The following is a 15899-nucleotide window of genomic DNA, read 5'->3' as shown; positions in this document are numbered from 1 at the left end:
GAGACTACTATATGTATAAAGACTTGGGCTTTTTTCAAAATGAATGGAAAGAGTGCACTGCCTTAAACATTTACTTACCTGAAATCATTAGCGTCATATGTTGGTATGCCATTGTTCATGTTCTAGCATTCGGCATATGTTTTCTAAGTATTTGTACGGACTGCATCATTTGCATTTGACATTTTCGGCGTATTTATGATAAACAAAATGTGTGCATGCTTATAGATTAATACAACATATGATCTCCATAAGTGCCACAGACAACACTTAAATAGTGCCTCTAACGCCACCTCCAACATCATGTTTTCTTTGTGAGAAACACATTGATGCACATACTGCACAATGCAAACAAATATTTTACACTTTGGCACAGTAAATTGCTACTCTTCCCTGCGTCAGTGCTATGACAAAATCACGTATAGCAACGCTTTATACATAGTCCCCTTTGATTGTAAGCTCGTCCGTGACGGGGACTATGCCTGTAAAAAATTTACATTCAGTGCTGCGTACTGTGAAATGTAATGTCTATTTTCAAACTGATTTATTAAGATTTGTTTAGGTTTCTAGAAATTAAGAAAAAAAAAATATAGAGAGACATTACAAAAGAAACAGACAAATTATACACCCTTGAACTGTTAACTATGTTGCACATAAAATATAAACAATGTGCTTAAAAAGATACTGCATTGAAAGAAAAAATGAGATCAACTACACAGGTGTACAATGTATGTGTTAATTTAAGTACACAAGGCAAAGGAAAAATAGAGAAGCTGCTGCCTAGAAAGAGTAAATAATAGAACCCGCGACAGATCTACATTAGAAAGTCATTTTTTAAATCCTTCCCAATAACCGACCACATTTCTTGAAATATAGGTAATGTGGGTGATTTAACCCTATGAGAGCCGGCCCCTACAGCATTCAAATCACATGACGCTTCTCTGAAGCCATCATGTTATCCCCTTGTCACTCATGATAGGAGAGGAGTCATCCACCCTTCCATCCGCCATCAGTTCAGGATGCGAACTCCCCTAAGAAAACTAGCCTTTTGGAGGGAGGATGCCAGAACCCACGATATAGTAGCTATGTTCTAGGGCACTCAAATGGTTAATTGCAGCTACTCTTTTCATAACTTTTTATACTGAGAGAGCTAATGTCCACCGACCTGCGAGTGGAAGCATAGAATTCTTTCCAATTGATAAAAATAAATCTTATGGCTAGCAAAATTAGTCTATCAAAATGTTGTGGGTTTTTTTAAGAGATGGTGATATATTTTGTTAAATAACATATTCACAGTTTAGAGGAATTTAGTACAAGATAATGTTTTATTCCAAATTAACAGCCAAAATGTTTTTTCTGTTGGGGCAATAGAAAATAATATGACCTAAAGTACTAATCTCCTTGTTACAAGACCAACATAGATAGTCTGCAAGTGCAGTTAAATAAAGTTTTCTGGGAGTCTAGGTTGCTCTGTGCAGAAAGAAATATTGTGAGGGCGATACAGATTTAAACGTTTTGGCTGTATCAACAAAAATAGTTTACAATATTTTAAAAAAATAGAAGAGTGTGTATCTTTCCCCTGGCTTTTTATTATATTAATATGGCTAGATTTATAAATGTATGCGACCCTCCATGAGATTTTGTTTATATTCAACATAAATTCAGAGAGGGGATTTACAACATTAAGGTTAGGGAACTTCTTAATACAGAGTACTGTTTTGTAACCTATATTAATTTAACATGCTGTATGTGAAGAGTTCAAACCAAAGGACTCTTGTAAAGAATTAAGAGTTAATTTTGTTCCTTGACATACTAGATCCTTTAAGTATTAAATACCTACATTTACCCACATAGGCCCCCAATTATGTTTTTATTTTTTCAATTTTAGATAAAAATGTTATCCATATAGGTAATTGTAAAGAGTTGGGGGACATGGGATGAAAACATTGAACTAAATCCTATAAAGCCTTAGGCCTCGGGCATGGTCAGCGCTTACGCGCTGACCCATGCTGAGGCGTGCTGGTGCTTACCAGTGAGCCCCTACAGCTGCAATGAGAGCGGCTTTAGTAGGGGCTAACCTACGCTTCCGCAAGCGTGCGGAAGCGTAGGTCTTATACAAAATTTAGATTTGGAGCTCCCCGGAGTGCAGGGTTGGTCACGTGAGCGGTTCGCCCAATGAGGGCGAACCAGCTCCGTGACGTCACTGGCCCGCCCCCCGACACGCCCCCGGATGGCGCGCGGTCTAAGGCCAGGGAAAGCACCCGCTTTCCCTCAGCCTCCGCGCGCCTCAGCACGCAATCAGGAACCATGGACGCAGCCTTATGAAAGGCAATAAATATTGGATTCAACTCTGACCTTTCTAGGTAACAATGAAAAAGGAAAAACATTCTGTATAGAGGCCTGGACAAATCATGCATTTTTCTAATACTACCCTGTTAGCAGTTATCTGGATTAGGCTCCTGATCTAACCAGAGTGAAGCTTGATGAAGTAAGAAAGCTTCATGGTATAACTGGAAGTTTGGCACATTTTGTCCTCCTCCTTGTTGTTTATACAACATTAATTTCCCAAGTGCAATTCTAGGTGGTTTGTTAAACCAGATTAAAGGAGTTACAGTAACTAGTTTATTTATTTTAATAATCAATTAGTTGCCATAGAGAACAGGTAACATACTTAGAATACAATTAACTTTAAGCATAATTACCATTTTAAGAATGTCTATTCTGCTCCACCATGTTAGTTTTACAGGAGACAATTTCTCAATAAATGCTTTAAGAATAGATAAGATATTTTATTTTAAGGTATCAGAAGAAAATTATGAAAGGGTAATACTCAAACATTTAATACATTTTGAATCCCCCCTGTGATTAACAGTTTGACAGAAGGCAGAACACTCAAGCTATTTGTTTAATGGAAGTACCTCAGTTTTGTCCCAATTTATCTTACTGTATATCCAGATAATTTAGAAAGATGTTCAATTAAATTAAACTGGTGTTTAATTCAAATGTGTGGTTGAGATGTAAATAAAAGAATATAATCTGCATACAGAGAGAGTTTTGAATATATGTTATTAATCTGTTCATTACTCTTCATGGTATTTGCAAGGACTCTAAGACTAAAACATAAAGAAGGGGAGAAAGGGGGCAACCTTGGGGTGTGCCTCCTGTGTAACGAAAAAGAGGAGGAAATAATATTCGTTATTATCCTGGCTGTGGGGTTATTACTGTATATAGGATTTGTATATATTTAACTAGGTTATTTTACAAAACCATATCATTGTTACAGCTGAAAAAGGAAATGGCGATTCAACCCGGTGAAATGCTTTTTTTGCATCCAAAGACAGTGCTAAAACTGAACTTTTAAGATTGTTTGCATACTGAATAATGTTGCAAATATTTTTTGTACAGTCTGACCCGCATCTGTTCTTTATAAAGCCAACTGGATCCATATGTACACATTTTGGAACAACCGATTCTAATCTAGAAGCAATAACTTTAGCAAGGATTTTACTATCATCATTTATTAGAGATATAGGTCTAGAACTACTGTACTGCATAAAGACATCTTTGCCCGTTTCTTCTAAAATTATGATTAAAGGTTCAGAAAAGGCTTTCCAACAATAAACCATCATTTAAATATTTTACATTTGGACAGATAAACTTACTAATACTTTTTAAAAAGTACGCAAAAAAAACAGGCCTGATGCTTTAGAGCAGGGGTGCACAAACATTTCTTTTTGCGCCCCCATCCTTACCTGCTCTCTCGCTTCGTCGGTGTCATATGACGTCACAACGTCATGTGACGTTGCATTGCCATTTGACCCTGCAGCGTCATTTGACACCACGCTGTCATGGCGATACCGAAGAACCGGCTGAGAGCAGGTAAGGGAAGTTACAGAAGCCTCATGCCTCTCCCGCCATTTCATTTAAATGCCTTGGGGAAGAGCGCGGGGCCTCTGCAACCGCCACGCCCCCATAAAAAGAGAGGGGGCGCTCCCCCCAGTTTGCGCTCCCCTGCTTTAGAGGACTTAAGCAAATTAATATTTATTTATAAAACGTTTTACCAGGAAGTAATACATTGAAAGGAGTTACCTCTCGTTTTCAAGTATGACAAATACGTGGTTACAAATACATGGCTACATTAGGTGAACAGGGTTATACATTATATATAAAGACATTACATGAACAGTTAAAGCTAAAATATGTTATACTGTAGACATATGTAACAGTTACGGACCAGATTAATATGTGAGGCAACTTTAGTTTTGAAAGAACTTAGACTGGTGGCAGCAGTGAGAGTCTCCGGTAGACTGTTCCAGTTTTGGGGTGCACGGTAAGAGGAGGAGCGGCCGGATAATTTGTTGAACCTTGTTGTCAGATCTCAGGTGATAAGTGCTGCGTGTGGTAGGGGCGACGACCTTGTTCAGATATGGGGGTAGCTTGCCCAAGAAGTATTTGAAGGCAAGATAGGAAAGATTTACTTTGTGCTTCAAGTGATGGCCAATCTAGTTCTTTGAGCATTTCGCAGTGATGTGTTGTAGTTACATTGGAGGACAAAGCGGCATATTGAATTGTGGAGGGTGTCTAGTTTGCTACGGTGAGTTTGGGGTGCTGTGCCATATACTATGTTTCCATAGTCTATAATTGGTATTAGAATCTGCTGTGCAATGTACTTTCTGAGCAGAAGGCTTAGGCAGGATTTCTTCCTGTAAAGTACACCTAGTTTGGCATAGATTTTGGATGTCGGGGTATCAATGTGCAACCCAAATGTTAAATGGGAGTCAAACCATATACCTAGATATTTTAAACTAGTGACGGGCTAGAATGATGTTAGAGTTGGTTCTGTTCTGTACAGTACCTCTGTCATTGGAAACTTTAGAAATTTAGCCTTGGTCCCAAATACCATTGTTACAGTCTTGTCAGTGTTTAAAAACAGCTTTTGGGGGTGGGAAATCCAGTTTTAAAGTCTCAAAAAATCAGATTAAAGTACATGTTCAAGGTCGGAGAGGCTAGGACAGTGTGCATATACAGTAAGATTGTGTCATTCGCATACATGTGTATTGAAGCTCCCTTACAAGATGAATAACATTTTTTTCTACAGAAAGGGGTAATTCTTAGTGTTTTGTGTCCCATTGGGAGAAAAGCACTATTTGAAATAAAGTATATCAGAAAACTACTGCACAAATGATTTGTTAATTAATATGTGTTTGGAGATGTGTAAATTCCTTTTGTTGCATAGGTGGAACCCATCATTTGGACTGAATGAATTGAAGAACATTGTTTGATTACAACTTTAAATTATTTCAATCGACTAGTTTCACACTGTTTTTTTCACCAAAATGTTGTATGTTTTTGTGACTAAAGACTTTCAAGCATTTTTTTTTATTTTTTTTTTTTGTGCGCAGCTGTTTTTTGTGAATTCACATATTTAATTAAATACTGATTTTATGGTAAATTGTATGCTCATGAAACGTGGGCTGTAAAATTAACTGCCGTATTATATGGTAATCTGTTCTGCTTTATTCATTCTGCATCAGCAATGAAATTCAAATAAGCCTGTAGATGTAATTCCCTTTTATTTCAGGTAAACTGCTATTTGACTGAATTGTTTTCTTATTTAAAAAATGTACATAATATTCTCTCTCTTTTTAAATATATATACTAGCTGATATACCTGGCGTTGCTCGGATTTAATTTTCCCACTCCCCCCTCTCTGTCCGCTCACCCCTCTCTCTCCGCTCCCACCTCTCCCTCCCCATTCCCCTCTTTCTCTTCCCTCTTCCCCTCTCCCCCCCTTCCCCTCTTTCCCCCCCTCTCTGTGTCTCCCCCGTTCACAGCAATCCGGCCCCCCCCTGCACATGAATGCGACCCCCACCCCGTTCACAGCTCCGGTTCCCCCCCCCCGTTCATAGCTCCGGTCCACCATCCCCCCATTCACAGCTCCAGCCCCTCCCCCCCGTTCACATCTCCGATTCCCCCCCCCCCTTTCACAGCTCCGTTCCCCCCCTGTCTCAGCTCCGCCCCCCCCTTCACAGCTCTGTTCCCTCCACCCCCCTTCACAGCTCTGTTCCCCCATCCCCCCCTCCCCCAGTTCATAGCTCCGATCTCCCCCCCGCGGTCACGGCCTTTCCCCCCCTTCACATCTCCAATCCCCCCCCCCCTTCATAGCTCACCGGGGGGCGTGTGGGAGGTTTGTGATTTCTCCCCCCCCTTCAGAGCTCGGCGGCAGCGGCTCACTTTTGTGATTTCCCCCCCTTTCAGAGCTCACCGCCGGCGGCTCACTGGGGTTGTGCGGCAGCTGGCTCTGGTCGTCGTCCCCCCAGCTCCGAACATGCTCGACGTCACCCTGCCTTGCCCTCAGAGAACGCGAGAGCAAAGGCCCACCCCGTAGTCAGCCAATGTGAGAGCTTGACAGGCAATGACAGCCAATGAGATCGTGCACAAACACACAGACAAACATATTTTGAGTTTTATATATATAGATATATATGTATGTATATATGTATTTCATATTATTTTTAGTTCATTCATACCAAAGACTGCTAAAATGGATAATGGAAAGTAATGAAAACACAAAGAATCATATATCTATGATAGTCTTGTGTTAGGGACCTAATTTACGTTGGGGTGTGTTGTGATAATGGAGATCTATGGTAGTCATTATTGCAATTTCCTCCAACGCCCAAAACCACATGCAAATAGAAATCTCTGCTACCATAGATTAATGTAAAGATAATAATTACAGTACCTTTGTCAGCAAAGTAAATTAATAAGTAATTTGACACTAATTACTAATTTACAAGCCGATTTGTATGCACCCCGTTAAAAATATTGCCATCATATCACTGCAGTAAAATGCCTTTTTTTTCTCCTGCATTACTATATTTATTTCCATACTACTGTATGTACAGATATCACCAGTTGTTTCAATTCTTGACTTTTAGTTAATCTACCCCCTTGTGGTACGCATATTTATGTATCTGAGCTGAACCTTTTTAGCCACAAAGTAACATGCAGAATTTAACATTAAAAAAATGATTTATTAACCTTTATTGCATGTTGTGAAGCACAGCTGTAATTTACAAATTAGCAGACGTTATTATTTTCCATCATATATAAATATATGTTCTGGCTATAGTATGTGTCAAGGGGGGAAAAAAGAGTATTTTAATGCTTGGCATTTGCATTGCTTGGTTATTTTAAGTCATTACGCTAATTGCCAGCACAGTTGGATCCTTGCATTGTAACTAGAGATATTCAGAAGCCAGCATTTTAAACATTTTGCCCTTAGAGATTTACTTTAATGTGCAACATCTAGAAAGAAATAGAACATCAATTTAGATTGATCCATAGTACAGTGTTCTATATTTACTTTCAGCAAAATTGTATAGCTGCACAACATAGATACCCACGATTAACCCTTACTTTAATATGAAGGATTAATGTAAATCACTGGGGCATTTTGAAAGAGCAGAACGATGTGTATAAAATAGCAGATGTTTTGTATCAAGTTTTAAGTGAGGAATGCCTTTTTTTTTTTTTTTTTTTTAATTAAAACCTTTAGCAGCAGATTCCTCAAGCGCCTGTACAAGTTAGCGCACACGATTTGGCGTTAACCCCTATTGAATTGAATGGGAGTTGGCGGCATATCGGGTGCGCTAACCCATACTGACACTTGATGAATCTGCCCCACATTTAGGTATTCCGTATATATGAAGCCAGATTTACTGTTTTCGGTGCCGCAAGAAAACAAGTGTAAATCCCCGGCATTTATTTGCAATTTGTGGCTCCCTTATGGCTGCTGAGTATCCTAGGCGAAGATATTCAGTGCGCCACCTGCCAGATACATACTAAATTGCAATTACATAAATAACCGCACAAATAATTATACCGGCTGATCATAGCCGAGCCGCGGACAACAAAAGGCTTACACGGCTAAAATGTCTCACCCCACCCAAGTCACGTGGACCGTAGGTCTGGCTACATCTGTATGTGGCTTTTTCCGACAGTGGGTGAAGGTGTTCGGCTCTTACCTTGTCCCACGTGCAATTGCGCACATTTGGACGTTGGTATATAAAGCAATAAGAGGAGTTAGGGAGTTAGAGAAACTGATGCATGTCATTATGTATATTGCACACCTTGGAATCCTGGAATGCCTAGGGCAGGGGTGCGCAAACATTTTCCTCTGCGCCCGTCCTTCCTGCTCACACCCCCTACTCCCGCTTACCTGGTCTCCGGCATTTCTGATGTCACGACGACATGTACCGTGGCAAAGCTTCGCCAGAAGCCGTCTGAGACGAGGTAAGGGAACTTAGAGTCCTTGCGTACTCTCCCGACATTTAATTTAAATGCTTTGGGTTCGAGTGTGGCGCCTCTGTAAGCGTTGTGCACCACCCATCCGGTAGAAAATCTCGCCCCCCCCCCCCAGTTAGCACCCCTGACCTAAGGCATAAATCTCTTGCACTATAATTGTAACTCGTGTAAAAATCTTGATTATTATGCTTATTACGTTTGATGCAGGCGCAAGCAAAATCAATAATTTCAGGCTTGAGGTCACAATCCTCTTTCTGGATCCTGTCATAGAGGATAAAATAATGTTTCCAATTTTAAAACTAGATGGGAAATTAAAAGAATTGTATGTGCGGTGGAAAGGTGTTCAAGTGCAATATAATTTGTCATTAAAATAATAATAATTTAAAAAAATACTGTATACCTCTCTCCTACATTTTAACATAAGGTCGGTAATGGTTTTCTATTTTTCTTTAAATAATATGATAAAAATAAAACATTGTGCTCCCTAATCTTGCATTAACTATTTAAATACTATATATACCATGTATTTCTTATATTAGTAATTTTTCATTAGTTAATGTTCAATATTTTCTATACCACATCATTTATTTCCCCATAGACTGAAATGGAAAGCAGTGACTTGACATTATGCCCTCTCTGTCATACAGACCATATTAGAGGAACAAGACGCTCATATTATAGTCTTTGTAGCGATGATTTCCAAAAAGGCTCACATGTGGTATTGCCCTCAGTAATGAGGTGTTATTGTTGAATAAATCAAAAATCCCTATTTAACGCAGAGTCCATGGTAGGTGCATACGTGCAGGCGCGCGCTAGTGGCTTCACGCGTGTCTCCAGCTTAAAGGCCGTTCTATAGTGTGTGCGGCCGTGCGCGTGCCTGTGCGAACATGCGTGCACGTGCCGCACGCTTTTTGTGTGTATGCTGTGAGCGAGTGAGGTACTGTGTGTGTGTGTTATAAATATGTTTGAAATTAATAAATAAATACGTTAATAAATTATTTATTAATTGTACATAAACACATACACACATAAATACATACCTACATTTCAGCGGCAGTAGCGTCGCAAATTCATTATTTTCTTCATCTTCCCCCCTGTCGGCCGGTTCCACGCACACTACCGTGTGCGCGCGGCACCATTATATTATATCCTATTATAAAATGGCTGACTAACCTTAGCCAACTATAAATGCCGCGCACGCACACGGCGTAGCAAGCGCACGCACTGTAGAACAGCCCTAAGCGATTTGTGCACTCTAATTGGACGTGACGAGGGGGCGTGACGTGACGGGAACTGGTCCACCCTCATTGGGCGAACCGCTCACGTGACCCGGCCGTCGCACGAGGAAACAAATTCATCTGTTTCCTTGCATATCGCGAACAGCTTGATAGAGGCACATCATTTTGATCGCAGTTACGGTCGCGAAAACCATGAATGCGGCTTTACACACGCATGCGCACACCATACGCAAATTCATTATTTTCTTCATCTTCCACCCTGTCGGCCGGTTCCACGCACACATACACACACACATATAGACGCGCACACACTTATATGCACACACATATAACACACACAATAACAAGCAAGAAAAGACTTGCATTTAGCAAAATTTACTAAAAGAGACACTCCATGTATATATTTAAAGAACCTTCTCGAGATACTTACTATTGAAGTTACTGGCATTACTTACTGGATCAATAGTAGCATAGTCCATATGCTTTGAATTGCATAATTTAAGACGATTAAAAGGTTTCCAAGTGCTGCTCTACAATAGTTTTCACTAGATATGAAACATGGAGTATTTTTAAAAACATTTATCAAGTGCACTGGAGTATTGGGTTACATTTGTTTTAATTTTATCGAGATTACAAATGGATATAATCATAAACAAATTAAATGTATATTACATTTAGGGTATTAATAATATGCTTCTTACAGTATATAGGTACTGAGTGTATGCTGTGCTGTACATAAGAATTTTGCAGCATTCTCAGAAGAATTTACAATCTACTGTAGTTTTGGTGAATAAGGCACAAGAAATAAAGTGATTTATCCAAAGTCACAGGGAGCCGACACTAGGATTTGAGCCTGATTTGTCTGCTTCAAAAGCAGTTACAGTACCACTGAGCTACTCATTCAGTCCCAGCTTACTTTAAAACTTGAAAAAATACTAGCTTTTTAGCCAATTACATTTGCAGTATAAACATAAATGTTACTTTAATACTGTGTATAGCAGGGGTAGCCAACTCCAGCTAAAGGGCCTCCAATAGGTCAGGTTTTCAGGATATCCCTGCGTCAGCACAGGTGGCGAAATCAGTGGCTCAGCCACTTGTGCTGAAACCTGACCTGTTGATGGCACTTGAAGACTGGAGTTGCCAGTGTATGGTATACTGTCAAATGAAGTGCAGACATTTTACTGATCATTCAGAACCATTCTAAAACTTTGCTCTCATTTTATATAATGGTCTGCAGCATTGTAATTTACCCTATACATTTGTAGAAAAGAATTGCTTGAAAATATAGCATGTGTCTCAAGTTATCTTGTGTAGAAAAAATAAAAACAAATAGCTCATGGACTTTAAAAAAACATCTTCTTATTCATATGCTTTACATAGTATTTACATTTCATTACAACTGTAGACTTCATGTTAAGTAGGTGTTTGAAGATCTCACAAAAAATGCTTCTGCTGTAATAATCACTTTGCTTTCTTGATACACAAGTTGCCGGTATATATACACCTGCTAGAACCTTTTATATTCAGTGTATCACATTTTAGGTATATAATTTGAACCTGAGAACTAAAAAAAATATTTAACTTTTTATTTTTGTAGGCAAAAGTGTTTTGGATGATGAGAGTGATGATGATGGGGCGCATAACGACTATGACCTGGATGATAGCTTTATAGACGATGAGGAGGAGGAAGATTTTGACATCACTGATGAAGACTCAGACTGGATGCCAGAATCGGAGGAAAGAGACGCTGAAGACGTGAAAGTGCTTTTAAAGGAAGCCAAAAGATTTGTTAAAAACAAACATTAATATATTATTGCCACTTTAGAAAAGTCTGCAAAATATCTGGGTGTATGAAACTGCTTTAATAAATACAAATCATAGATACTTAATTCTGCAGTGAGTATGGATAAGGCTTCAATGCTTGTATTAGCCAACCCCCAAAAAACTTTTTGTTTTAATATGAATGTTTTTCCTTTTTAAACTGAATAAAAATTATATTCTTAAAATATCAGAACTTCGTTTACGGTAAATTGCAACTTATTTCTGCAACCATAAAGCTTGCAGAAAGCCGCAGGGCAATAGTAATATGTTCTTCCTAATGTGTTCATGTTAATAAGATCATTTTTCTACTCTACAGTATGTAATAATTGAACTATAAACATACAGGCTCTTGTGAAATTCGGTAGTATTGCAATCATTTTTTTGTTTACTTTTCCAACCTATTTTATTATTTTATTTGTCTTGGAAGTTGACGATGATGATTATTTTAATTACTGTATAATCTAAGAATGTAACATTATTTTAAGTAATAATCCCCGAAGAACAGGGCATTACTGGCCAATAAGTTGGAAGAGTTGAAGGCCCGAGGCGAAGCCGAAAGTACTTTAACCCAGCCAGGGCATTATTGGCCAGTAATGCCTTGTTCTGAGAGGATTATTACTATTATAGGCTAAATGTAGGCTTATTTTGTTTTTTTAATTTTTTTCATAAAAAAAGTTAGACACTTTTGCAACCTCCCCTATACACTTACAAAACACATTGCAGCCCCCCCTCTGCACCCACAAAACACACACTGCAGACACACACACACACAAACCAACAAAGCAGACTCTGCCACCTCTACATCCATAAAACACACACCAGCAGCTCCCCCCTACACGAACTGCAGCCCCCCCTGCAGACACACACCAACAAAACACTCTGCACCCTTCCTCCACCCATAAAACACACACACAGCAGACACACACCAACAAAACAGACTGCTACCCTCTCTACACCCACAAAACACCCACACACCAATAAAACACTCCGCTGACCCCCTTTACACCCACAAAACAAACACCTTTCCCCTCACTCTCCTGTGCGGAGCACTCTGCAGGCAAGGTGGGGGAGGAGTCAGTGCCTTGCTGGTGCCTCCTGTCCAATCACCTCCGCTGTCTGAGAGATGATCTCACTCTTTGTGAATGAGAACTGAAAGCTGGTTGGCTGAAAAATTTGGCAGGGCATTACTGATTGTTTAATACATGGAATTTTAACCAGAGAGCAGGAATTTCAATAATGCCCGGAATTTACCAGCTTTAGCCAATAATTGTAATTAAATATATGCAATAAACAGACATATTTTAGAGTTTCTCGTTTTACGCTCTATTTATTTAGGACTTGGATATTGTTACTTTGCTCATAAATACTTATTTGTCTATTTTCTATATAGAGAATGGGACTTTTGTAGTCCAAATGGTGCAACAGATATATTCACAGGTATTTTATAATAATAAGTCCCATATGCTCGGATATATTTTCCTTAATCTTGAAATATAAGTGGAGTTAATAGTGTTCCATTAAACTTGATAGCCATAGTCAACCATTTAATCTGTTCACAAAGTGTGACCGCCCTAAGTCTGCAAATGTATAGAGTGGGATTTATAGGGTATTAGGGGAACATAACACCAAAGGCTGAGAGTTCCCTTTTCTCCTACCACACTCACAAAGTCACAGAACAGTATTAGTTGACATAATCAAGGAACAATTTCAAATGTAATAGTCCACTCACTTGCTTGATTGTAGAGTGCTGTACCTCAGTAAGCAATCCATGCAGGCGTGCTTCCAGCTTGATTGCAGAGTATAGGTGAAGAGCCTCTAGAGAGGAAAGATGGAGCACAGCGCCGGGACAAAAAAGCAGGATCCACCACACCATAGGTTAATCTAATTTATTGGTATATAGGGGGAGACACCATAAACCGGCAACCACTACTCTGACGCGTTTCGGGCTGAGCCCTTTGTCAAAGAGACTCTTTGAGTAGTGGTTGCCGGTTTATGGTGTCTCCCCTTATATACCAATAAATTAGATTAACCTATGGTGTGGTGGATCCTGCTTTTTTGTCCCGGCGCCGTGCTCCATCTTTCCTCTCTAGAGGCTCTTCACCTATTTTCTATTTAGTATACTCCTGTTAGATTTAACTCTACATACCAGAGTGAAATAAACTGTTAGATATTTGCATAACGTATCCTGCACATAACACACAGATTCTTCAAAGCAATATAATTGTTAATAATACAAATTGTACTGCACCGACACACTTTATTCGAGCAAATGCCCAGTTTGTACCTGGCAGATACCTGGAATGCGCCGCTCCTCACCTCTGACAAGCCCCGTTGTGTTTGCCTTCCCAGCCTGGGTTCATGCCTGGCTGACGGGCGGCTGATCTGTTAAATGATAATGATTAGGATTTAATAGGCTGCAATGCTTCGCGTGTCTACCAGATGGCATAAATTCATGAATTGTAATGCAGTATATATATATATACTGTGCAGTATTGCAGCCAGTGGGAATAAAATGCTTCAATCCCTGCCTAGAAAATACCTCAATGCACTCGGGCAGAAAACAGTCACAAACCTCAATACACCCGGGTATACCCGAATTCGTGGGACTAGCCGAGCTCGAATAAAGTGTGTCGCCAGTGTACTTTCAAAGTATGTTTAAGTTTGACATTTGGAAGTACTATGTTTAAGAATGAGAACAGATAATGTGGATGAATTTCAATTAACATCACTCTTCCATGTGATTTCCTAAACAATTTTGTAGCACAGTTGTCACCCAATAAACATTTACTTTGCTACATTTTGGGAGTGTGTTTTAGAGTTGCTAAATGAATATACATTAATAAGGAGACACATAGCAGACATTCTATCGCATCCCACTGAGCAGGAAGCTCATACTTGTTTGTGTAGTCAAGTTTATTCTTGCGGACTCAAAACTGCTTATTTGTTTATAGGAAGTCTTCCATTAATCAATTAGTATTGAGATATAAAAAGCAGTTATAATCATTGGCATTACAGAGCTTTAACTTTAAGATGTATCGCCAGTAAAGTGAGACACCCTACATTATTATTATAGCCCAGGTCCCCCGTAAGTCCCTTACCTTCCGACGCGTGTGCGCTAGGCAGCGGAGGCAGGGAACAGGCATCGCCATGTTGAAGTTTCACATGCACGCGCAGAGAGGAGCGGCAGGGCGGCCATCACCCAGAAGGCTATGTATGGGGCAAGGTACCATATGCTACACCACAGCCAATAGGGCCTACAGATACCCTGCACCGGAGACTTGCTACTTTGCGCGTGCTGGAGACCACGGGAGTCGGAGCTGGGACGAGGAAGGGGTAGGGTGTGCATGTGCAGGGTGTCCGTGACCCCTGCACTAGGCCAGAGACCCCTTAGGCCCTGGCTCCCACATAGATTGTGGCTGCGCTAGAGACTTGCCCTTAGGGACATTGCCCGCTTAGCACCCCAGTTCAGGGACACAGCCAAGACGCTGTTGCGGACTGATGGCCTGGGACCAGACCACCCTATTGAGAGACTATCTGCAAAGGTGATACACTCCTCGCGGGAGGGCACCCCACGTGGAGGCGGACGCCATCGCTGACCACCAGCGTCGCTGGATCCGAAGATTGTATCCTTCTGGGTGTCGGAGCACACGGCAGGTACTACAAGTGCACCAACTATAAACACGTTAGTGGGGGCAGCGCTGTCTCACACATTTGGGCGGGAGTTGATACTCGACACCCGAGTGTATGGGTGCCCAAGGGCCCCTCAGGACTTTGTGGGACGATATCGCCAGTGTGTGGACACAGGGTTGGTGGTTACTGGAGGGCACGGTCATGCGTGACAGTGCGGAACTGTATATATATGTTCAGTATTCTTTGCATGCAGTAAAACTGTTATACATACTATTGCATGTTTTATTGTATGGGGTTCCTGTAACCGGGTTATCCCACATAGTAGGATCCCGTAAAGGTGGAGGCGCTACCGATTACCGACTCGGGTACACCGCAGGCTCCCAGCAGCGGAGGCTCAGGCCTCCTGTGAGCCGCAGGTAAAGCAGCACATACACCGTAGCCGCCATATCTCCCAGGGGTTGGGGGGATATGCGCTACATTATTACTATCATTTAGTTATTTATTAAAATGTTTTACCTGGAAGTAATACATTGAGAGTTACCTTGTTTTCAAGTATGTCCTGGGCATAGTTAAGATGACAAATAATACATGGTTACAAATACATAGTTACATTAAGTGAACAGGGTGTACATTACATACAAGACATTGCATGCACAGTTAAAGATAATATATATTATAGGCATATGTAACAGTTACAGACCAGATTAAAATGTGAGATGCTGTACGGAATATGTTGGCGCAATATAAAAAATAATCGGGTTGTAGGTCGATGAAACAAATATGTAACAAACATAAGCACACATTGTTACAGTAGGTAAGAAGGGCCCTGACCAAATAAGCTTACAAACTATACTGTAAGTGAAGGGAAGTGGAAACATACTGCAAGACACTGGGATAAGAAGG

General features: G+C 40.3%; 1 protein-coding gene across 1 annotated transcript in view; it reads left to right on the top strand.

Annotated features, from left to right (window-relative positions):
- The window catches only part of APLF (aprataxin and PNKP like factor), a 205267-nt gene extending 192592 nt beyond the window's left edge, over positions 1-12675 (top strand). The window contains exon 16 of the mRNA XM_075594934.1: positions 11143-12675. Coding sequence (XP_075451049.1) covers positions 11143-11351 — 209 coding nt within the window. The 3' untranslated portion in view covers positions 11352-12675. The remainder of the gene's footprint in view (positions 1-11142) is intronic.
- The last annotated feature ends 3224 nt before the right edge of the window (positions 12676-15899 follow it).

Source organism: Ascaphus truei, chromosome 4 (genome assembly GCF_040206685.1).
Source record: "Ascaphus truei isolate aAscTru1 chromosome 4, aAscTru1.hap1, whole genome shotgun sequence".
Classification (NCBI taxonomy): domain Eukaryota; kingdom Metazoa; phylum Chordata; class Amphibia; order Anura; family Ascaphidae; genus Ascaphus; species Ascaphus truei.
This window is presented reverse-complemented; position numbering and strand designations above follow the sequence as displayed.